At 43.9% G+C, this 24,232-nt stretch overlaps 1 protein-coding gene across 3 annotated transcripts in view; it reads left to right on the top strand.

Annotated features, from left to right (window-relative positions):
• Positions 1-24,232, top strand: part of RPGRIP1L (RPGRIP1 like) — a 478,852-nt gene that overhangs the window by 81,762 nt on the left and 372,858 nt on the right. For all 3 annotated transcript variants that reach the window (XM_082269857.1, XM_082269856.1, XM_082269855.1), the window contains exons 5-6: positions 18,134-18,239; positions 20,009-20,152. In XM_082269857.1, coding sequence (XP_082125983.1) covers positions 18,134-18,239; positions 20,009-20,152 — 250 coding nt within the window. The remainder of the gene's footprint in view (positions 1-18,133; positions 18,240-20,008; positions 20,153-24,232) is intronic.

The raw sequence follows: 24,232 nt of genomic DNA, 5'->3' as shown, positions 1-24,232 counted from the left end.
GATCAGCAGCGGAGAGCTTGGGAAGGGACAGATATTGGAAAAAAGCTGCAAAATGATCCTGTGTAAAATTGAAACCTTGTTCAGGGGTAAGGCAGTTATACAATTTACTGTAAAAATCACCAAACACTTCAGCCATGGTATAAGGACAGTGTGTAGGGGTTCTGTCAGACTGAATCAGGAGATCTGGGACCGAGTGAAAGGGTTGGGGGCGAAGCTGATTAACCAGCATCCTATGAGGTTTGTTAGAATATTTTTAAAAACGCTGACGCGACCACATCAAAGACTTAGCCACTTTGGACATTTCTAGTAATTTAAGACTATCCCGGAGGCCCACTGCTTTTTGGAAGGAGGACACAGAGGGAGAGTTCACAGGCCGGGCCTCTGCCGACCGAAGGTCGGCCAGGAGAGAGGATCGCAGACCCTCAGTCTGTTTATTCAGACGTGAGCCTTCTGCTATACATAAGCCCCGGACAAAAGCCTTATGAGACTCCCACAATGTGGACACCTCGTCAAACTCTTGCAGGTTCCGGGTCAATCTGTCCCGGATCTCCTGAGATTGGAGAAGGCGTTCATTCAAACTCCAATGGCAGGTCCTGGGGGGAGAGGAAGTCAGGGAGACCTCCACAATGATTGGGGCGTGTAATCCGACCAGGTGATGGGAAGAATGTCAGAGGTAACAACACAAGGTATAAGGGGGCGGAAATGAGAAAGTGATCTAGCCTAGAGTGCATTTTGTGGGCTGCGGAATAGAAAGAAAACTGCCTATGAGTAGGGTGCTTGATACGCCAGGAATCAAACAGCCTGTGAGATCGTACACACCTGCGGAACGCTTTTGCCTGGGTCAGGAGCCGTCGGGAAGGTGTTTCCTCATGCAGTGACTGTCGGTCCCTATGTGGTGACATGATGAGGTTAAAGTCACCACCCACCAACGTGAACGGTTGCCACGGGTGGGAGGTGGATTGGAAAACACCATCAAGTTGTAGTATGTTAAGTATTGTAAAAGACAGATAATCACAGACCAATGCCACAAATCCCCCCTGATGGTTAAGCATTGAATCCTTAACCCGAATGGGGCACACTTTTTTTTTTTATCAAGACTGCCACCCCCCCCCCCCCCTTGCCAGACGGGTCGGAGGCTAAGAATGCGGTGGGGAAATAGCTAGAAGCAAATTTAAAAGAACCATCTGGACGAAAATGAGTCTCCTGAACCAAAATTACATCTGCACCAGAGGTGCACCAGAGGTGCAGAACTCCTTAAGTGCTAACCAGCGCTTCTGTACAGAGTTTAGTCCCTTGACATTATACGAGAGAATTCTCAGAGCCATGGGGAAAGGGAATCTAAACAGCGGACAGAAGCGCTGAACAATTCAATAAGTGCATCTTGCTCACTCAAAACATACAAATGACATACATTTTCCGATGCAATCTGTGACACGGCCGCAGATGCGGCACAGAGGCACCAATCCACAATGGGATAATAACATGGCCAGACCCAGCCAAAAAAAGATCTGGCAAAAAAGAAAAACCAAAAAAAACGGAAAAAAATAGCAAAAGGACAAAACAAGTCCAAAAAACAGTTAATAGGAACTTCAGTACAAAACGTGAGAGATCTCGAAGTCTCAGGAAACCAGGACTGAAGTCTTGGCAAGACAAACTCCTACGAGGAAGAGAGGTGGGCCCCGCTGGCTCTTCAGCGGAATAAAAAATAAAAACAATAAGCTTAACAGCACAAACACATCCTTTAAAAAAGAGAAAAAAAAACATAGCCATAAAACACAGCTAACGTATAACCCCATGGGAGGGGAAAGGGTGACCACCTTATCAAGGTGGTAAAAAGGGCTACAAGATAGCCACAAGGGCAGCAGGCCTAGGTAGGTGCCACATTAGAACCAATGGAAGCAGATCAAGTCGGAGGCTTGAGGTGACGAGGTCGATGGGGGGTCCCGACATTTCTCCTCTGCGGGGTCTTGGCGGGGGTCCACATGCGTCCAGGGGTAGACGGAACAGGACGATTCAAACCTGACTGTGGCACAAGGTCCTCTTCAGGCAAAGGTGGAAGGCCCAAGTTGTGAATAAAGGCCTCCGCTTCATGCAGTTCACGCAATAATAGTGGACAAGGTGCTTTTGCAGGAATGTAGTCACAAGTCTCTGATTTCTTTGTTTGTTCAGGGTGGTAGGTGAGAGGTCATTGAAGATTTGGATCCTGGCCCCCTTATAATCCACCTGCGACTTGTTGCGAGTAGCCAATGTTAGAGCCTCCTTACTGTCATAGTAATGAAAACGGACTATAACATCACATGGTCTGGCTCCAGCAGGGGGTTTTGGGCCCAGTGATCTGTGTGCACGATCCAGGCGCCAATCTATGTCGACCATATTGGGGGGCTAGAGTGTTAAATAGTCCCAATAAAAAGAAGCGTAGATTGTTGTCCCCCCAGTCTCGGGGATCCCCCTGAAGCACAGATTGTGGCACCGTTCACGATTCTCCAAGTCCTCCTGCTGCAGTTGGAGTTGGGAGATGGAGTGTTTCAAAGTAAAATTTTCATCCTCCAATACCTGCACACGCTGCACCAGTTCATCAAATTTGATCTCTAGGGTGTCAGTGCGTTCCCCAATGTGTGTTATCTCCCCCCTAAGCTCCAAAAAAAGCTTGCCCACCTCTGCGGCCATATTCACGGTCATCTGCTGAAGAAATACCTACAGCTTTTCATCCAGGATGGCTGGGGTTAACGTAGAGGTAGCTGATGATGAAGATGTAACACCCCCCCCCCCCCGAAGCTGTAAGGGGACGGGGGGATCAGGAGGATGGTCCAGACCCAACTGAGGGTCCATCGCGGCAAACGGGTCCGGCTGTGAGATTGCGGCCTTGTGAGAAACCTCTCCATAGCGGCCTGTGTGTGCGGCTCTAATGGTGCCGAATAACCTTGTTTCTGCTGTCCTATTTTTCCCATGGGGGCCGGGGGGATATCAGGGTGTGATGCAGCTTACCCCTGTAGACGTTGTAGCTGATAGAAGCTGAGAAGGGGCAGTGAAGAGCCAGCGAGGACCGGAGCTCACCTACTACACGTCCGCCATCGTCAGAAGCCACGCATGCGCCCCCTACATCCATTTTTTTAACTTTTTATTAACTGAGAAAAAGCACAAAGTACATGCAACAAGGCCCCCCAAAGGAATGCCAACATATCAAATAAAAAGCAAACAGAATCGGTACATCAACTTATGCAAGCATACAGTAAAGATAGTTTCCATAATAAACATTGTATCTCAATTATGTGAACTTAGAAATCAAACAGCAAACTGCAGTCCAACACGGCATAAAGTAAAACCGTCAGACATAACATGAGAGCAATGTAGAGAACGGCATATGCAAAAAGGGATCAGCTTCACACGGCTAAAGCTAGACAGCAGAATTGGTAAGATCAGAGGCGCACCAAGCCCCCCAGACCTTATCATACTTAGTCGGGCATCCTCTATGTTCAAACACAAGTTTTTTTATATGGCAACACTTGATCAACCAACTGCAGCCACATACGTACCAAAGGAGGAGCAGGTTGAATCTACTTAAGGGCAACGGCCTTACGTGCCATAAACAGAGACTCCTGTAACAGTGTCCTAGCATGTCTCAGCCACTGCTCCTCGTCCAGCACTCCCAGCAGGCACACCATAGGCGTGCACGGCACCCTGTCAGACAGGACCGAGGAGAGAACCTATGTCGCCCTCCGCCAATACCGCGCAATGACCGGGCACTGCCACATGACATGCACAAAATCCGCACGCGGGTGCATACACCTGGTGCACGCAGGAGTTGAAAGTCAATGCATGGCATGCAACCGGACCGGCGTCAAATAAGATTGATGTAGCATGTAGAGATGGATCAACCTGTTAACAGCCGGAGAAACCGAGAGGTGCGTCAGGCACGCCTCCTCCCAATCTTCATCTGACAAATCAGGGATAAGTTGCTGCCACTTGGTGCGCACCACCAGCGGATTACCATTAACTGTGGCCGATAACAGATGCAAATCGTGGAAATAAGGCCCCTAGGTCCCTGAGAGCGCAGGATACCAATTAGTGGATAATCAGAGAGGATAACCTCGTTAGAGCCAAACTGGGAATGGAGTGCATGGCGAAGCTGGAGGTACCTATAGAAGGCGCCACGGGGGAGATTGCATTTGTCCCGCAGCGACTGAAAGGTAGCAATTATATTCCCCACATAGACATCTCCCAAGGTAGAGATTCCCCTGCACTCCCAGAACCTAAAATCCAGAAAGGCTTGGAGACTGGGGGACATTGGATTATGCCAAATAGGTAGAGCAGCCGCAATGTCGGCAGCGTCAGTAATCTTCTTAGCCTCTCGCCACACTGCCCTGGCTAGTGTAAGAATCGGGACCGAACGCCCTCACAGAGTCCTTGCCGGGCTTCCAGAGCCACCAGAAAGTGCTCCAGCCCCAACACCCTAGCAAGATAATATTAAACAACAGCTGGAGTAGTCAGCAATAACCAGTCAGCCAAATGGCATAATTGTCCTGCCAAGTAATAGTAGTACAGATTGGGCAGTGCCATACCTGCCTCCAATTTTGGGCATTGTATCGTGCACAGTTTAAGCTTACGTCTAGTATTATAGAACATTTGAGTGTGAACCAGGCAAGGACTTTTCAGGCACAATTGAATAAAAATAAATTTTATTTGAAAAACATTACATTAAAATCAACAATGAGGAGTGCATATATCTCAAAGGGAAGAAAAATAGGTACATATCATGATATACACAAATTGAGGAAATAAAATCCTACTAAATTGGGACAATGAATGGTGAGTATTTATGATGCTCAGTGTTTACGATGCTCGGTATTTACGATGCTCGACATGTTTCGCTTTAAGTATAAAGCTTCATCGGGAGCTAATCATAGCACTGTGTGAGAGAGTGAACAAACATCATTTAAACAAGAATTGATATTTCATGGAGCTATCAACATTAATTATCAAAATAGTTGATAGACATATGCACCATACAGGGAAACAGCATTGATATACAGTAATGCAAGGGTTAAACAGTCTTAGTTAGCTTGAGTCCAAGGGGAGCAGATGTGATCCGGGGGACCAGAACACCAAACATGGAATCATATGTGGGGAGACCCCCCTGTAGAGGAGGATATAAATCTCTAGCAAAAATACTAAAAGGTAACGAACTCAAAAATGATACATACCTGTATCTTTATTGTAGTATCATGAGCCAGGTAACTGAGCTCATCATAATGAGTTAACGAGAAAGGTGATCAATGATTGCGGTTGGATTCCAAGTATCAGAGAGTCATAGAGGTAGGTTTATTTTAGGACATGCTGGTACATAGAACCAGCCTAGCCTGCATTAGAGAAGGGAAATTTTTGATGGTAAACCATTATCTTAAATAAGGATAGCTCACCCAGGTGCACAGAGAGGTTGTGGGATACAAAATGGTATCATAGGAAGTCTTAGGCCCAGTTTAAAGTGGAGAGAAGAGAGAGTAAGAGACTATGGAATCGCACGTTGTGAAATCCAATGATGAAAGTAAGAATTATATATAATAAAACCAAGGCCCCATGTTAACATATATATATATATATATATATATATATATATATATATATATATATATATATATATATATATATATATATATATATATATATAAGAAAGAATAACCCACAGGCAACCCAGGGTAGAGACAGTAAAAGGAGAGTAACTATGTTTGTAATGGTGCATACCTGAAGCCCGATCTCTACAACGTCTGACATATGTGCGGCCAGATAGGCCACTTGAGGTCACTTCCGGTCCGGAGGTTGACTTCCTGTGGCACGTGCGCCTGCAATGGATAGGACTTCCTGGTCTGGATCCATTCGGGCGTCCTCCTATTGGACGATTGCGCGAGGTATGGCGCAGTGCGCATGCGCGCACGCCGTCCCGGCGCACGCCCACGGGAGGCGGCCAGCAAGATGACGTCAGACGCTGACTCATCTCCCGGGAGCCTTCCTATAAGAGAGCAGCTCTATGCAGCTCTCACTATGGTGGCGGTTCCCCATCCGGGCAAGGTGATCATGTGCGCTTGGACCCTTACTTCGGTGAGTTAATTAGATGGACATTTTGGACCACTTTCCTACATTATTGAATATTGAAAGTTTTTTTAAATACCTCTGGCCTCTCTCTTTCAGTACTGAGTACCTTTACCAGGCGCAATATCAGCGCTTCCTCTGAGGGCTAATCTTATCCATACAGTGCCTTGCGAAAGTACTTGGCCCCCTTGAACTTTGCAACCTTTTGCCACATTTCAGGCTTCAAACATAAAGATATAAAACTGTAAATTTTGTGAAGAATCAACAACAAGTGGGACACAATCATGAAGTGGAACGAAATTTATTGGATATTTCAAACTTTTTTAACAAATAAAATACTGAAAAATTGGGTGTGCAAAATTATTCAGCCCCCTTAAGTTAATACTTTGTAGCGCCACCTTTTGCTGCGATTACAGCTGTAAGTCACTTGGGGTATGTCTCTATCAGTTTTGCACATCGAGAGACTGAAATTTTTGCCCATTCCTCCTTGCAAAACAGCTCAAGCTCAGTGAGGTTGGATGGAGAGTGTTTGTGAACAGCAGTTTTCAGTTCTTTCCACAGATTCTCGATTGGATTCAGGTCTGGACTTTGACTTGGCCATTCTAACACCTGGATATGTTTATTTGTGAACCATTCCATTGTAGAGTTTGCTTTATGTTTTGGATCATTGTCTTGTTGGAAGACAAATCTCCCTCCCAGTCTCAGGTCTTTTGCAGACTCCATCAGGTTTTCTTCCAGAATGGTCCTGTATTTGGCTCCATCCATCTTCCCATCACTTTTAACCATCTTCTCTGTCCCTGCTGAAGAAAAGCAGGCCCAAACCATGATGCTGCCACCACCATGTTTGACAGTGGGGATGGTGTGTTCAGGGTGATGAGCTGTGTTGCTTTTACGCCAAACATAACGTTTTGCATTGTTGCCAAAAAGTTTGATTTTGGTTTCATCTGACCAGAGCACCTTCTTCCACATGTTTGGTGTGTCTCCCAGGTGGCTTGTGGCAAACTTTAAACGACACCTTTTATGGATATCTTTAAAAAATGGCTTTCTTCTTGCCAATCCTCCATAAAGGCCAGATTTGGGGAGTATACTACTGATTGTTGTCCTATGGACAGAGTCTCCCACCTCAGCTGTAGATCTCTTCAGTTCATCCAGAGTGATCATGGGCCTCTTGGCTGAATCTCTGATCAGTCTTCTCCTTGTATGAGCTGAAAGTTTAGAGGGACGGCCAGGTCTTCTTAGATTTGCAGTGGTCTGATACTCCTTCCATTTCAATATTATCACTTGCACAGTGCTCCTTGGGATGTTTAAAGCCTGGGAAATCTTTTTGTATCCAAATCTGGCTTTAAACTTCTCCACAACAGTATCTCGGACCTGCCTGGTGTGTTCCTTGTTCTTCATGATGCTCTCTGCGCTTTAAACGGACCTCTGAGACTATCACAGTGCCGGTGCATTTATACGGAGACTTGATTACACACAGGTGGATTCTATTTATCATCATTAGTAATTTAGGTCAACATTGGATCATTCAGAGATCCTCACTGAACTTCTGGAGAGAGTTTGCTGCACTGAAAGTAAAGGGGCTGAATAATTTTGCACGCCCAATTTTTCCGTTTTTTTATTTGTTAACAAAGTTTGAAATATCCAATAAATTTCGTTCCACTTCATGATTGTGTCCCACTTGTTGTTGATTCTTCACAAAAAATTACAGTTTTATATCTTTATGTTTGAAGCCTGAAATGTGGCAAAAGGTTGCAAAGTTCAAGCTGGCCGAATACTTTCGCAAGGCACTGTATGCTCCTCATTTTTTGAACTCAGACGTTGTAGAGATCGGGCTTCAGGTATGCGCCATTACAAACATAGTTACTCTCCTTTTACTGTTTCTACCCTGGGTTGCCTGTGGGTTATTCTTTCTTATATATATGTTAACATGGGACCTTGGTTTTATTATATATAATTCTTACTTTCATCATTGGATTTCACAACGTGTGATTCCATAGTCTCTTATACTCGACTTTAAACTGGGCCTAAGACTTCCTATGATACCATTCTGTATCCCACTACCTCTCTGTGCACCTGGGTGAGCTATCCTTATTTAAGATAATGGTTTACCATCAAAAAATTTCCCTTCTCTAATGCAGGCTAGGCTGGTTCTATGTACCAGCATGTCCTAAAATAAACCTACCTCTATGACTCTCTGATACTTGGAATCCAACCGCAATCATTGATCACCTTTCTCGTTAACTCATTATGATGAGCTCAGTTACCTGGCTCATGATACTACAATAAAGATACAGGTATGTATAATTTTTGAGTTCGTTACCTTTTAGCACTTTTGCTAGAGATTTATATCCTCCTCTACAGGGGGGGTCTCCCCACATATGATTCCATGTTTGGTGTTCTGGTCCCCCGGATCACATCTGCTCCCCTTGGACTCAAGCTAACTAAGACTGTCTAACCCTTGCGTTACTGTATATCAATGCTGTTTCCCTGTATGGTGCATATGTCTATCAACTATTTTGATAATTAATGTTGATAGCTCCATGAAATATCAATTCTTGTTTAAATGATGTTTGTTCACTCTCTCACACAGTGCTATGATTAGCTCCCGATGAAGCTTTATACTTAAAGCGAAACATGTCGAGCATCGTAAATACCGAGCATCGTAAACACTGAGCATCGTAAATACTCACCATTCATTGTCCCAATTTAGTAGGATTTTATTTCCTCAATTTGTGTATATCATGATATGTACCTATTTTTCTTCCCTTTGAGATATATGCACTCCTCATTGTTGATTTTAATGTAATGTTTTTCAAATAAAATGTCTTTTTATTCAATTGTGCCTGAAAAGTCCTTGCCTGGTTCACACTCAAATGTCCTATAATGATTGGGATGTGGCACATCATGTAAAACCTTTCGTGGCGATCAGAGTACTGCTATCTGAATTCGCTATTCTGTTTACGTCTAGTATTAGTCCATATAAAAGACACACAAATTGAGTCCAGGGATTTAAAAAATGATTTAGGAACTCGGACAGGTACGTGAGAAGTCACATAGAGACACTTAGGCAACAAGATCATCTTGATGAGGTTTATTCTACCTGCCACCGATAAAGGGAGCCTAGAGCATATCCCAAGCTTATGTTTAACCACCTGTAGCAGGGGATCTAACTACATCCATTTAAAGTGCAGAATGTACCCAGGATCTCTCAGCTCTCAAAAGCAGGGGAGCCGAGATATGAAGTTTCATCAGTGAGGAGAGCTCTGAGAGCTAGTTGGCGGGAATTGACACAGCCCCCTTCACACAGCACACAGGAACAAAACTAAGCCTGTCAATCTGGTGGAGCTCCTTCCCCTGTCACCATTTTTCTCTTGGTATCAGGAAAACTTGTCAGAAGTGACTCACTTATACCAGTGGAACGAAGCAACGGGCAGAAATGACACCTAGTGCTCTGGACTGAGACAAATACACACTATAGAAAGATATGCTTTGTTCAAATGTCATATCTGAGGTTTACAACCCCTTAAAATCTGAACTCTTGGAATTCAGCCAATATGTAAAATGTGCAAGTATAATATGAGTTAGGCTGTACTTCTGTGGATCACAGAGTGCACTTTGTTCTGTACTCCTGTGACCCGTTTTCAGCAGAAAGCCAGCTGAAGCACGCTGTCGGCTGACGTCAAAGAGCTGGTCCTGGCTCTGGAAAGATGACAACCATATGGTCGGGATTCACCCACATGCCTGAACCAGCACCCACCTCAGCCTCTCAGTGAGTTGTTTTTCTTCCATCTATCTATTGCGGTTATTTTGCGGTATAAGCAAGGAGACTCAGACCACTGTATAAATGTGCTTTTACTATACAAAAATGGTTTACATACCAAACTATTACAATATTTGGAATACAATACAAGATTGACAATACCTATAACAAGCAAGATGCCTTGCAAATAAACAGAAACTATGGTCTATATACAATAAAAATATGCTTAAAAGTTACTTAACTCAGGTTAATATGGGTTCATGATCCCTGCAGACAACGAGGACCCAGGCTTCTATAAGCAGTTGCTGGAGATCAGGCGAAAGCGTCTGCAGGTATCTTCTTTTTTTGACTGGTACAGACCTTCCTTGGTGTTAAGGCATTATAGAGTCATGTTGTCAACTTTTGCCTGACCCCTTTGGAAAAACTGAGCTTAATGCTAGAAGCATTTTCCAATTTCCCCTCTAGATGTCACTTTTGTATTATACCATAGGCTATATATGTCAGAAAAGCCAAACTGTTGCTTACTTGACTTGTTTACTGTAAGTTACAGAGACAGTATGTGTATATGTATGTATGTATGTATGTATATATATATATATTATAATGTGTGTGTGTGAGATCATACAGTATCTCACAAAAGTGAGTACACCCCTCACATTTGTTTAAATACTTTATTATAGCTTTTCATGTGATAACACCAAAGCAATTACACTTTGCTAGAATGTAAAGTAGTGAGTGTACAGCTTGTATAACAGTGTAAATTTGCTGTCCCCTCAAAATAACTCAACACACAAACATTAATGTCTAAACCGCAGATAACAATAGTGAGTACACCCCTAAGTGGAAATGTCCAAATTGGGCCCAAAGTGTAAATATTTTGTGTGGCCACCATTATTTTCCAGCACTGCCCTAACCCTCTTGGGCATGGAGTTCACCAGAGCTTCACAGGTTGCCACTGGAGTCCTCTTCCACACCTCCATGACGACATCACGGAGCTGGTGGATGTTAGAGACCTTGCGCTCCTCCACCTTCCATTTGAGAATGCCCCACAGATGCTCAATAGGGTTTAGTTCTGGAGACATGCTTGGCCAGTCCACCACCTTTACCCTCAGCTTCTTTAGCAAGGCAATGGTCATCCTAGAGATGTGTTTGGGGTCATTATTATGTTGGAATACTGCCCTGCGGCCCAATCTCTGAAGGGAGGGGATCATGCTCTGCTTCAGTATGTCACAGTACATGTTGGCATTCATGGTTCCCTCAATGAACTGTAGCTCCCCAGTGCTGGCAGTACTCGTGCAGCCCCAGACCATGACACTCCCACCACCATGCTTGACTGTAGGCAAGACATACTTGCCTTTGTACTCCTCACCTGGTTGCTGCCACACAGACTTGACACCATCTGAACCACATAGGTTTATCTTGGTCTCATCAGACCACAGGACCTGGTCCAATAATCCATGGCCTTAGTCTGCTTGTTTTTAGAAAACTGTTTGCAAGCTTTCTTGTGCATCATTTTTAGAAGAGGCTTCCTTCTGGGACGACAGCCATGCAGATCAATTTGATGCAGTGTGTGGCGTATGGTCTGAGCACTGACAGGCTGACCCCCTACCCCTTCAACCTCTGCAGCAATGCTGGCAGCATTCATACGTCTATTTTCCAAAGCCTCTGGATATGACACTGAGCATGTGCACTGTTCTTCTTTGGTCGACCATGGCGAGGCCTGTTCTGAGTGGAACTTGTCATGTTGAACCGCTGTATGGTCTTGGCCACCATGCTGCAGCTCATTTTCAGGGTCTTGGCAATTTTCTTTTAGCCTAGGCCATATTTATGTAGAGCAACAATTTTTATTTTCAGATCCTCAGAGAGCTCTTTGCCATGAGGTGCCAGGTTGAACTTCCAGTGACCAATATGAGAGTGAGAGCGATAACACCAAATTAAACACACCTTCTCCCCATGCATGTCTGAGACCTTGTAACACTAACAAGTCATATGACACCGGGAAGGATATATTGCTAATTAGGCCTAATTTGGACATTTTCACTTAGGGGTGTACTCTCTTTAGTTGCCAGAGGTTTAGACATTAATGGCTGTGTGTTGAGTTTTTTTGAGGGGACATCAAATTTCAAGCTGTACACTAACTACTACATTGTAGCAAAGTGTCATTTCCTCAGTGTTGTCACATGAAAAGATATAATAAAATATTTACAAAAATTTGAGGGGTGTACTCACAGTGGGTACGGAAAGTATTCAGACCCCCTTAAATTTTTCACTCTTTGTTATATTGCAGCCATTTGCTAAAATCATTTAGGTTCATTCTTCTTCCTCATGAATGTACACACAGCTCCCCATTCTGACAGAAAAACACAGAATTGTTGACATTGTTGCAGATTTATTAAAAAAGTAAAACTGAAATATCACATGGTCCTAAGTATTCAGACCCTTTGCTGTGACACTCATATATTTAACTCAGGTGCTTTCCATTTCTTCTGATCATCCTTGAGATGGTTCTACACCTTCATTTGAGTCCAGCTGTGTTTGATTATACTGATTGGACTTGATTAGGAAAGCCACACACCTGTCTATATAAGACCTTCCAGATCACAATGCATGTCAGAGCAAATGAGAATCATGAGTTCAAAGGAACTGCCTGAAGAGCTCAGAGACAGAATTGTGGCAAGGCACAGATCTGGCCAAGGTTACAAAAAGATTTCTGCTGCACTTAAGGTTCCTAAGAGCACAGTGGCCTCCATAATCCTCAAATGGAAGACGTTTGGGACGACCAGAACCCTTCCTAGAGCTGGCTGTCCGGCCAAACTGAGCTATCGGGGGAGAAGAGCCTTGGTGAGGGAGGTAAAGAAGAACCCAAAGATCACTGTGGCTGAGCTCCAGAGATGCAGTCAGGAGATGGGAGAAAGTTGTAGAAAGTCAACCATCACTGCAGCCCTCCACCAGTCGGGGCTTTATGGCAGAGTGGCCCGACGGAAGCCTCTCCTCAGTGTAAGACACATGAAAGCCCGCATGGAGTTTGCTAAAAAACACCTGAAGGACTCCAAGATGGTGAGAAATAAGATTCTCTGGTCTGATGAGACCAAAATAGAACTTTTTGGCCTTAATTCTAAGCGGTATGTGTGGAGAAAACCAGGCACTGCTCATCACCTGTCCAATACAGTCCAAACAGTGAAGAATGGTGGTGGCAGCATCACGCTGTGGGGGTGTTTTTCAGCTGCCGGGACAGGACGACTGGTTGCAATCGAGGGAAAGATGAATGCGGCCAAGTACAGGGATATCCTGGACAAAAACCTTCTCCAGAGTGCTCTGGACCTCAGACTGGGCCGAAGGTTTACCTTCCAACAAGACAATGACCCTAAGCACACAGCTAAAATAACGAAGGAGTGGCTTCACAACAACTCCGTGACTGTTCTTGAATGGCCCAGCCAGAGCCCTGACTTAAACCCAATTGAGCATCTCTGGAGAGACCTAAAAATGGCTGTCCACCAACGTTTACCATCCAACCTGACAGAACTGGAGAGGATCTGCAAGGAGGAATGGCAGAGGATCCCCAAATCCAGGTGTGAAAGACTTGTTGCATCTTTCCCAAAAAGACTCCTGGCTGTATTAGATCAAAAGGGGGCTTCTACTAAATACTGAGCAAAGGGTCTGAATACTTAGGACCATGTGATATTTCAGTTTTTCTTTTTTAATAAATCTGCAACAATGTCAACAATTCTGTGTTTTTCTGTCAGTATGGGGTGCTATGTGTACATTCATGAGGAAGAAGAATGAACTTAAATGATTTTAGCAAATGGCTGCAATATAACAAAGAGTGAAAAATTTAAGGGGGTCTGAATACTTTCCGTACCCACTGTATGTGAGATACTGTACATGATAAATAGTAACTAATAATAGATCTGAACTTCCATATGATAGAAGACCGATCATTATAAATATAAACAAAAACTAAAAAATTCAAATTGATCAAATAAATCTGACATATCAGATCAAGTTAGAAAAGCCTAGAAAAAGAGGACAAAAAAAAAAATAATGATTTGAAAGCTACTAAAAAATACTTAAAAATATTATAACCAATATATATGAATGTATAATATACATAAAACAGCCTCTTGATAAGGTAAAAAAAGAAGACCAACTAAGCAGAGTTAGTAAACACATTTATTTCCCACTCTACATTTAGCCCATAGGGGAGGTAGGACATCAATTTATTAATCCAATAGGTTTTGAGGCTTGAGACGCCCTTCTTGATAGAGCCTCCCCTCCAAGGGGCAGTGAATTGGTCTATAATCTTAAAATGGGTACCAGTGGGGTCTTTATTATGGTAATGTAAAAAATGTTTAGGGACACTGTGTTTAGTCATACCCTTTTTAATATTGGAAATGTGTTAATTTACTCTCACTGAGAATGCACAAATAGTTTGCTCCACATGCTGCTTACCACAGGGACAGGTTAGCAAATACACCACATTTTTTGTGGCACATGTGGAAACATGTTTAATGGAATATATCTGATTAGTGACCATGAATAAGAAAGATTTACATACATACATGCGGTGCATATCCCAGAAGTGGAGAACTGGCAGGCGGATTACCTGAGTCATCAGGTGTTGGATCAGGGGGAATGGTCCCTACACCCAGAGGTGTTTCATCTGCTGTGTGTCCGGTGGGGGACTCCCGACATCGACCTTTTTGCCTCTCGACTCGGGTAGGTACAGAGGTTTGTAGCCAGGTCTTGGGATTCTCTGGCCAACGCCACAGACGCACTGGTGACTCCTTGCGATCAGTATCGGCTGATCTATGCATTCCCTCTGTGGAAACTCCTGCCGAGGCTTCTGCGCAGAATAGAGGTGGAAGGGATTCTGGACATTCTGTTGGCCCCAGACTGGCCTCACCAGTCTTGGTACGCAGATCTGATAAGTTTGCTCGCCAGTGCTCCTTGGAGACTTCCTCTCAGGGAAGATCTGCTGTCTCAAGGGCCGATCTTCCATTCTGCTTTACAGTCGCTGGCTTTAACGACGTGGCTGTTGAAAGCCACGTATTGAAGGATAGGGGTCTTTCTGACTCAGTGATTCCTACACTGATAAAGGCTAGAAAATCTACCTCCAGGAAGATCTATCATCATACGTGGAAATCGTACATATCATGGTGTGAATTGCTGAAGGTGCATCCACGCCCCTTTTCGGTGGCTAGGATTTTGGCTTTTCCCCAAAGAGGGGTTGAGCAGTGGTTGGCCTTGGGTACCATAAAAGGCCAAGTGTCAGCTTTGGCTATGTTTTTCCAACGCCCTTTAGCTACGCGTGCTTTGAATCACACTTTTATTCAAGGGGTTCGCCCTATGGCTCCTCTGATACAGTCCCCGTTACCTCCGTGGGATCTTAACCTGGTACTGTCTGATCTTCAATAATCTCCCTTTTTGAGAACATTAGGGAGATTCCTCTGCTTACACTGTCACAGAAGGTAGCTTTTTTGGTGGCTATTACCTTTGCTCGCAGAATATCTGAATTGGCAACGCTATCCTACCGTTCACCTTTTCTGGATGTCCACAGAGATAAAGTGGTACTTTGTCCTAATCAGTCGTTTCTTCCTAAGGTGGTTTCTGATTTCCATTTCAATAAAGACATCATGCTGCCTTCACTCTGTCCTAAGCCCAAGCATCCAAAGGAAATTGCCTTGCATGCTTTGGATGTGGTTCGGGCAATTGGGGTTATCCCTTGTGGCTACTGAATCTTTCAGGAAATCAGACTCTCATATTGTCCTCACGGAAGGACCTCGAAAGGAATTGGCTGCGTCTGCCATGACCATATCCAGATGGATCAGGCAGACGGTGGTACAGGCTTATTCACTGAAGGGTCAGGTTCCACCTTTCCCTGTGAAGGCACGTTCTACTAGTGCTTCTTGGGCTTTTCGCCATCAAGCATCAGTAATGCAAGTTTGCAAGGTGGCAACTTGGTCGTCTGTGCACACATTCACAAAATTCTACAAAGTATCCTTGGATGCTTCTTTTGGCTGCAAGGTTTTACAGGCTGCTGTTTAAAAGAGAAAATATTCTCTTTGAGGGTGTATGTGTTTCTAGGTGAGCTCCAGTTGTTCCTGGTTGAGCTCCATGTTAACTGATTGGCTAAGTTTAGCCTTTGGGGAATTATGTTCTTTCTCTGCATTTTTTTCCCACCCCTCATGCAAATACTGCTTTGGAACGTCCTAATGGTTAAGAAGAATATCGAGCTGCGTCTGTCAATGAACAAATACTTTTTATTGAAAGTTTTTGCAAACACAAAAAAAAGAACATACAAACATTAGAGCTTTGACAGTTGCTCACTCAAAATGCACAGTGGAGAAAAATGTATTCAGTGGAATATACAGAAGCTTCACTTCAGAAAGAAAACAAATGCATCATAACAAGGGTAAATTGAAAATATCACAACCATGGATGAACCTATTTTGTATTGGTAAAGGAGGAAGAGGTAAAGCGGCCTGGGATGAGTTGAGTAGATGGGACTTTATACATTAGGTCTGTTGGTTGGGATACCATGAAGTCCACTCTGACCATTGTGTGTCAAAGGGTTTCGTAGATGTAAGTGTCCTAGCCGCCAGCAAACGTTCATAATGGTAATTCAAATTTACTTGGGTCAGTACTTCGCTGTGGCTGTGGGCTGAATCATCTTTCCAGTGCCTTGCTATGATCAGCTTAGCCGCAAGTAAAAGGTGGGTTATTATAGCTCAGTACTCTCTCGGGTAGTCCTGAGTCCCTATGTGTAGGATTGCGAGAGCGGGGTTGGGTTTCTTGAGTATGCCAGAGATCTCTGCCATTATTTGGAAAAAAAAATTCCAAAAACTTGAGATGCCAACGCAGGCCCAGAACACATGGTATATATTAGCCACCTGACCTCAGTTTCTCGAAAACTGGATTTCTGAATTACCGAAAAATTATTTTCTCTAAAGTTCCATGACAGACACAGCACCCTCTATTTCTGATTGGGTTGGGTTTTTTCCTCTAACAATGCTTGCAACAAAACTGAATCCTATAGTAGAGTGAGTGGGTGTATGCCTGCAGGGCTTGCCCCATAGGCATGGTAACGTTTTGGCCTGCCTACTGTCCTACTCCTGTAGGGGGCAGCATAACCCAATGGTTAAGAAGAGTATGGAGCTGCATCTGTCAATGAACTTCAGAAAAAAGGATTTTACGGTAAGTCAAAAATTTCAGTTTTTTGGTATTTCACCCAGGAGCTCCTTCACATTATTCGTTCTGAAGTCAGTGATCGCTGCTGAATGTGCCAATGGGACAAGTGCTCCCTCATCCACATATATTGGCGCTTCCCGTGAATTGATTCTATTTGAAATCAATTCATCAATTACTGCAATGCTTATTTGATTCCACAATCCCTTTCACTCCTAAACTATTTTAGTTGGGCATGCCACTTCCAAACTTGTCAAAACTGAGCAAAAAAAAAAAAAAAAACCTCCCGAGGCACATCCTTACTGCAGCGAGATGTTTAATTGCGCTGAACTTAAAAAAGAAAAATACCCCTAGACCACATTTTACACCAGAATTTTGGATGTGGAACTCATGGAATTGCTGACAGCTTGGCTAAATGACACTATAGACAGGCACAAAAAAGTTTAGGAACTGTGGCATCTGGATGATGGTATATTATACTGGCTTGGTTGACTTACCTCTAGTTATAAGGTTATCTGCTCTATTGGCAGGCCTGGTATGTGGTGTACATCAGATTTCCCCCCACCCCCCCATTTTGTTTCCTTTCCCTCTCTTGTATGTTTCTATTTCTCTTTATACACTTTCTCTGCTTATTCTCCCCCCACCCTTTCCTATCCCTCTCAAGCCTATACTGTTTGGTATTCATAGGTATACCTAATATTATATGTTTTACACTGTCTGTTTGGAAGGCTTTTCCTGAAGTATGTTATTAACATACTTCAAGCTTTACTTGACACTGTAATGCTACTGCTAGCAGCCTTTCTTATTACTGTTTTCTTTTTTTGCGTACACTCCTTCTACATCCTATTTGACTTGATTGTTTATCAAAGATTGTGAGCTTTTGGTATTTTGACCTGTGTTCATATCTGTCAAGTCTTGTCGCTAGTGTACTATGCATGTGTTTTTATACTATTGTATTAATACAAATTCAATAAAATTGTTATTTATAAAAAAAAAAAAATATATATATATATATATATATATATATATATATATATATATATATATATAATCTATTAGGGCATGACTGTCCTTGTATTTATATTGTGCCTCATTTAATTTCAGGAATGCAAATTCAGAATCCTGAAGTCACTTCCAGATCTACTCAAGCAGCTCTTCCCCGCTATGGTCACAGTTTGCTTGAAGAAGCTCGAGCAGAGACAAGAAACCTGTATGTAATTTCAACAATCCTGAATAGAATACTTTTTTTTTTTTTAAAGGGGAGAAGAAGATATTTGCTTTATGCCTTTAAACTAATTCTTTAGGAAATACAGTGCAGTACAGATACTCTTTCTGGTGTTGTGCGCAAAGTACCCTGTATATCACTGTGGTTCCTGTCATGCAACGTCAGTATTTTTCTTTGAGCAAACAAGACTTGTTTAAACTGACGTTTGCTTTCTTCAGAACTTCAGCAAAGTAGTGAGCAATATTCACTAAACAATATTGCATGCAATATTTGGATCACATGACTCATTTCATCCAAATCTCACGTGATTTTGAAAAAGTGAATTTAATATCAGTTTATGCCGTATTTACTGCAGAAATAACAAATGCATGGTAAATACCACATAAACTGATATTAAAATCAATTCACACACAAAAATAAATAAAGGCATACATTAGATAATTTGTGGTCTATCCAAGTGCTATTTAACGAATACATGAAAGTAATAGAGCTGGTTTTTAACCGCCTGTTGTCTGCTCACAGGACATATACAGCGAGCGGGTGGCAGGTGCAAGCTTTTTTCCAGGTTTACAAATACACAGAACTCTGTTTACAGAGAACAGCGATCTGGCTTTATCTTCTTACTGAAAATCTGGGAGAAAAAACAGCCAGATAACTAAGTTAGCAGTACATATTACTCTGGTTAAGGACACAGTTAACCCATTAATTGGCCCTTGATGTTAACCCCTTCCCATCCAGTGCCTTTAGTACAGTGTAAAATATTAATTCAACTGTAGGGTCAATTCATTGAATCAATTCAACGAGGCTTACATTTTATTGCTCGTTAGCCATGCAAAAACACTTGCTAGGGTCACTGCAGATGGCAGTAAATCAACCTTACTATATGTTTGAAGTGTCAAAGAAAACTCACACAAGTCTGGGAAGAACATGGATACTCCAATGCACTATGGGGTTGATTTACTAACACTGGAGAGTGCATAATCTGGTGCAGCTCTTCATAGAAACCAATTTGTTTCCATTTTTTTTTTCTTTTTGTCAAAGCTTAAAGGATAATTTCACCTTTGGGAACAAGTTGCATGTTCCACTCATTTTTAGGGTGTAACATGTTCCCACTGCTGCAGCCTCTCCTCGCTGCACTCTCTCCCTGTGACAGCAGTAAAAGGAAAAGTTTCATGTACTAACTGTCACTTTTTGAAAACTGCGCAGCCAGACGGGGCTCCGCCCACACAGCCGCGTCATTCATTCACAGAGCTCTGTGTATGAATGAACTACAAGTCCCGACATCCTTTGCGGCTGTCAAGTTGTAGTCCTAAATTAACTACCTCTGTGCTGTTGAGTGCTGGGGTAGTTCATTGAATCTTCCTGTCAGTAAAACTGCCTGGCTGTACGGGGCAGACAGCTCATACTGACAGTCTGCAGAAGACCTGCGTGGCATCAGCGATCTGCTCATCACTGGTACCATGCTTTCCAAGCTCCTAAAAAAAATATATATATAAAAAATGTGCATTTTTTTACCTCCAAAAAAACTGCACTTTTTTTTTAAATTGAACTTATCCATTAATTGAACAAGCTGAATTTAGAAGCTGATACCATGCACAGAAGCTACCATGCACAGCTGCATTAAATTTTACACTTTCCAGTTTTAGTAAATCAAACCCACTGTATCTCTAGTAAGATCTTACACAGGACCTTAGTATTATAAGACATGAATTTAATTCACTAATGCTGCATGACTGTTATCTTCTGTTTTATAGTGAAAATGTGATAGAGTCACAGCAGAGTCGCATTAATGAGTTGGTGCTTAATATAGAGATTCTCAAGGATGAGCTGCAGAGAAAGGAGAAGGAGCATGAGGAAACCTTCCTCCAGCTTAGAGAGCAACAAACCACAGGCCAAAGGTATGGTATTAACATACTCTTAAAGTGGCTCTTCAGACATGTTTTCAACTTTCCATCTAATAAATCTTCTGTCCTTATTGTTTTAACTTTGGATAGTAAAACATTTGTTTTTTCTGCCATTAAATACCTTATACAGCCCACTTCCTCTTTCTTGTCTGGTCATTAGCCCTAGGCTAATTATATAGTGAACAGCCCTCTCTCACTCTGGTGAGAGTTTGTAAGCAAGGGGGGGGGAGGAGGGATGAGTCATAGGAAAGCTGCAGAGCTGAAAGGGGCTGGATGAGGGCAGAAGTAACAAGAGACTGCAGAGATCCATAAGTATTTATCCAGAGATGTGCAGTGCATGCAGGCAAGCAGTGGTTTGAGTCTGTCTGTGTGGGTATGTATGTGGGTATATATATATATATATATATATATATATATATATATATATATATATATATATATATATATGTATATATATATAAATATAATATAATATAATATATATATATATATATATATATATATATATATATATATATATATATATATATGTGTGTTTGTGTAAATCCTGGAAGTGAACAGGCAACAGCTTCAGCTGCCCACATTTAAAACAGCTGCAGCCAGACTTAGTGGAGGGAGATTTCTGCAGCATATTTGGCAAGTACAGAATCACAATATATATAAAATAATATGCAATGTGGTTGCAGGGAAGTTTCAGAATGGCAAAGATATTTCTCTTTCGTTCATTGACAGACGCAGCTCCTGATCTTCTTAAACATTGGGTTATACTGCCCTCTACAGGATTAGGACACTAGGCAGGAAAAAAGTCTGGCTACACCTTTGGGCAGTCCCATGGGGTATACTACCTCTTTCTGATATATATTTTTTTCTGCCTAGTCAGAAGTAAAGACCTAGTTCCCTGCTGGGATCTCTGGCCCTGGCATTTTTTTTTCTTTTTAGATTTAAATTTTTTGCCTGTGTTTTTTTTTTTTTTTTTTTTTTTTTCGGTGAGATCTACATTCAACTGCCGGACTGGGCGATGGGCTGATAATCTAAATCCAATGGTCACCCCAGTCTGGCCAGTGAGTATGCGCAGGCCTCAGCTCCGCGCTAGGTTGCCGCAACATAGCACCACTAGATGGAGGCTGACCTGCGAGTTAAACGTCTCGCGAGGTCGCATACAATCAGATCTCGGCCCGAGTCGCAGCCTTCCTCCTGGCCAACCGCCCCCCATTTCAATGGAGACGAGGTTCTGTCTGGACCGATGCCTGCATGGTTCCTGGTATGGTGAGTAGCTGTCCCCACTCTCCCCCTGGAGGGTTTTGGGGTGGTTGTGGGCCTCTCCCTGGGATGGTCGGACTCCTGGGTTCCCCTCCTTCCCGTCAGGCACCCCCTTTATCTGTTCCCCCATCCTACCCCCCCTCCACTTATACTGGGGCTGTGTGGGTGGTCTGGCCTACCTCATGTGGTGGGGACAGGGCGCTGTTCTGGCAGGGTGCTTCACTGTCGGACGATCGCCTGCTGGGGGGGGGGGGGGGGTGTACCTGGTGCGGGCTCCTGCCAGGGCCCCCCATCCTGCCTAGGCCTGTCATTGAGGCCTAGGGATCCCTCCTGGGTCCCTGGGAGCTTTGTGGTGCCGTGTGGGGCCACCATTTTCTTGTAGCCTGTGGGCCCAATGCACATCGGCCATGTTTGTGTAGTCCAGTGACCATTTTGCGGTGGTTTGCCATTGAAAATAGCTGTGGCCATGACAGTGGAGCCCTGTGGGTGGCAATTTTGGCAGCAGGAGCCCCTCCTCATCCTCTGGTGCTGACTATTGGATCTTTTCACTTCCTGATCGCTGTGCATGGAGTGCAGAGTGTCCTGGTGGCTGTAGGTGCCGGTTTCTGCTGGGTGGTGAGTCTGGAGGGGTCCTCTCCCTCTCTGCTAAGGATCGCTTAGTGCTTTGTGCCTGGCAACCGGGCAGTGCTGCCAGTGGGGTGGGGGTTGTCCCTTTGCAGTGTTTTACACTTTTTGTGGGGTCCCCCTGGTGACTCATGGAATCACTGAAACACATCTCCCCACCTGATCCCCTCTCTGAGGCTGCGGGGCTCTCCGGGTCCCAACCATCAATTGATGCACTGATGGCAGTCCCCGAGTCATTTGTGTCCTGGGTGGTTGTTTTCAGGCGACGGGCTAGTGAAAAGTGCCCCCTGCCTCATCTGTCTTATCAAATCCTGAATTTGATTTGGCTGCCGCAGATGTGGGTCACCCTGTTGGGTCTGCGACCACGCGCCCAGAATCCTCAGATAGTGAGGATGATTCCTCCTCATCTGCAACCGCGCACGAAAAGGCACTGTTGGAAGCACTGATTGTATCTGTGTGTGTGAGACCTTAAAGATGGAGGACGCAGCAGCGACGAAGGCACATGTTCCCTTTGGCACTCACAAGCCACCCAGAGCAGCAAAGGTATTTCATTTCCACACCTATTTTGACAGAATTGTCACTAAAGAGTGGGGATGACCATAGTGCCCCCTTGGGGTCCCTAAGAGATTTGCTAGACAAATCCCCTATAAGGAGTCCCTTATTAAGAAGTGGACTGTTCCACCGCTGGTGGACCCTCCGGTTTCCAGATTGAGCAAGGCAACCATGAGTCCGGTTGAAGAGTCCCCGGCCTTTAAGGATCCGGCTGACAGGAAGGCAGAGGCTGTGGCCCGCAATATGTACACTCTAACTGGTTCGGCACCAAAGCCAGTATTCACCAGTGCCCTGACTGAGTGGGCTAAACTGACTGAGTGGCTAAACTTTTTCGCTGTGACCTGGAAGGAGAACAGCTCTCCCCTGCCTTTGCTGAGCTGGCGGACCAGCTGGTCCAGGGGCTGCAGTTTACCTGTGATGCCTCTTTGGATGTGGCCCCCCTAGTGGCTCGGATCTCTGTTTTGGGAGTGGTCCTTTGGCGTGTCTTTTGGCTCAAATGCTGGTCTGCGGACCAGACTTCTAAAAAGGCCTTAACTGCTCTCCCCTTTTAAGGAGATCGCCTGTTTGGAGCTACTCTGGATAACATAATTAAAGGTCTCACAGGGGGGAAGAGTATCTTTCTTCCGGCCACTAAGGGCAAGGACCCTCGTCTTAGATGTGGGCCCTCCTTCTCGGCTCAAAATAAGTTTTTTTTGTTCCTCAGGGTCAACTGACTGACAAGGGCTCGTGCCTTTCAAGCTCGTGACCTTCCTTCAATGGGGGTTTGAGCAGAAACTGGCCTTGAGTACTATCAAGGGTCAGCTGTCAGCCTTAGTGGCCTTCTTTAACAGGCTTTGGCCACATACTCCCTCGTGTGTCCCTTTCTTCAGGGAGTTAGGCACTTCAAGTGCAGTCTGCATTGCCACCTTGGGAGCTCAATTTAGTGTTTTCAGTCCTCCAGAAGCCTCCTTTTGGAAATCTTCTGGCGATTCCCCAGCCTACACTGTCCCAGAAGGTGACCTTCTTGGTGGCTATCCCCTCTGCATGCAGGGTGTTGAAATTGGCAGCATTATCCTGTCATACTTGGTGGTTCGAATGAAGAAATTGTGTTTCCTTCCCTGTGTCCCAGGCCAAAACATGCAAAGAAAATAGCTTTGCATGCCTTGAATAGGGTTGGGGCTATTAGGGTGTACCTGGCAGCTATAGAATCTTTTAGGAAATCAGACTAGCTATTTGTACTTACGGATGGGCCTCATAAAGGGTTGTCTGCTTCCTCTGCAACCAATTACAGATGGATCAGACAGACAGTGATTCAGGCCTATTCCATCAAGGGTCAGGTTCCTCCTTTTCCTGTGAAGGCGCACTCTATTCTCAGTGCCTTCTGGGCCTTCTGTCATTAGAACCCCCTTCATGTTTAACACTGCTTTGGGACGTCCCAATGGTTAAGAGGATTAGGAGCTGTCCATCAATGAATGAAAGTGAAGATGGGATTTTTGACTTACTGTAAAATCCATTTCTCTGATGTTCATGGACAGACACAGCACCTACCACTCTGTAGAGTTGTGATTCTTCTGACACTGCTTGTAACAAAACTGAGTACATATAGCAGAGAGAGGGAGTATACCCCTGGACTGCCCATAGGCGTAGCCAGACTTTTTT

This window comes from Pelophylax lessonae (assembly GCF_965119305.1).
Source record: "Pelophylax lessonae genome assembly, chromosome: 10".
NCBI lineage: Eukaryota > Metazoa > Chordata > Amphibia > Anura > Ranidae > Pelophylax > Pelophylax lessonae.
The sequence above is the reverse complement of the archived record's forward strand: the minus strand, read 5'-3'. Positions and strand labels throughout refer to the sequence as shown.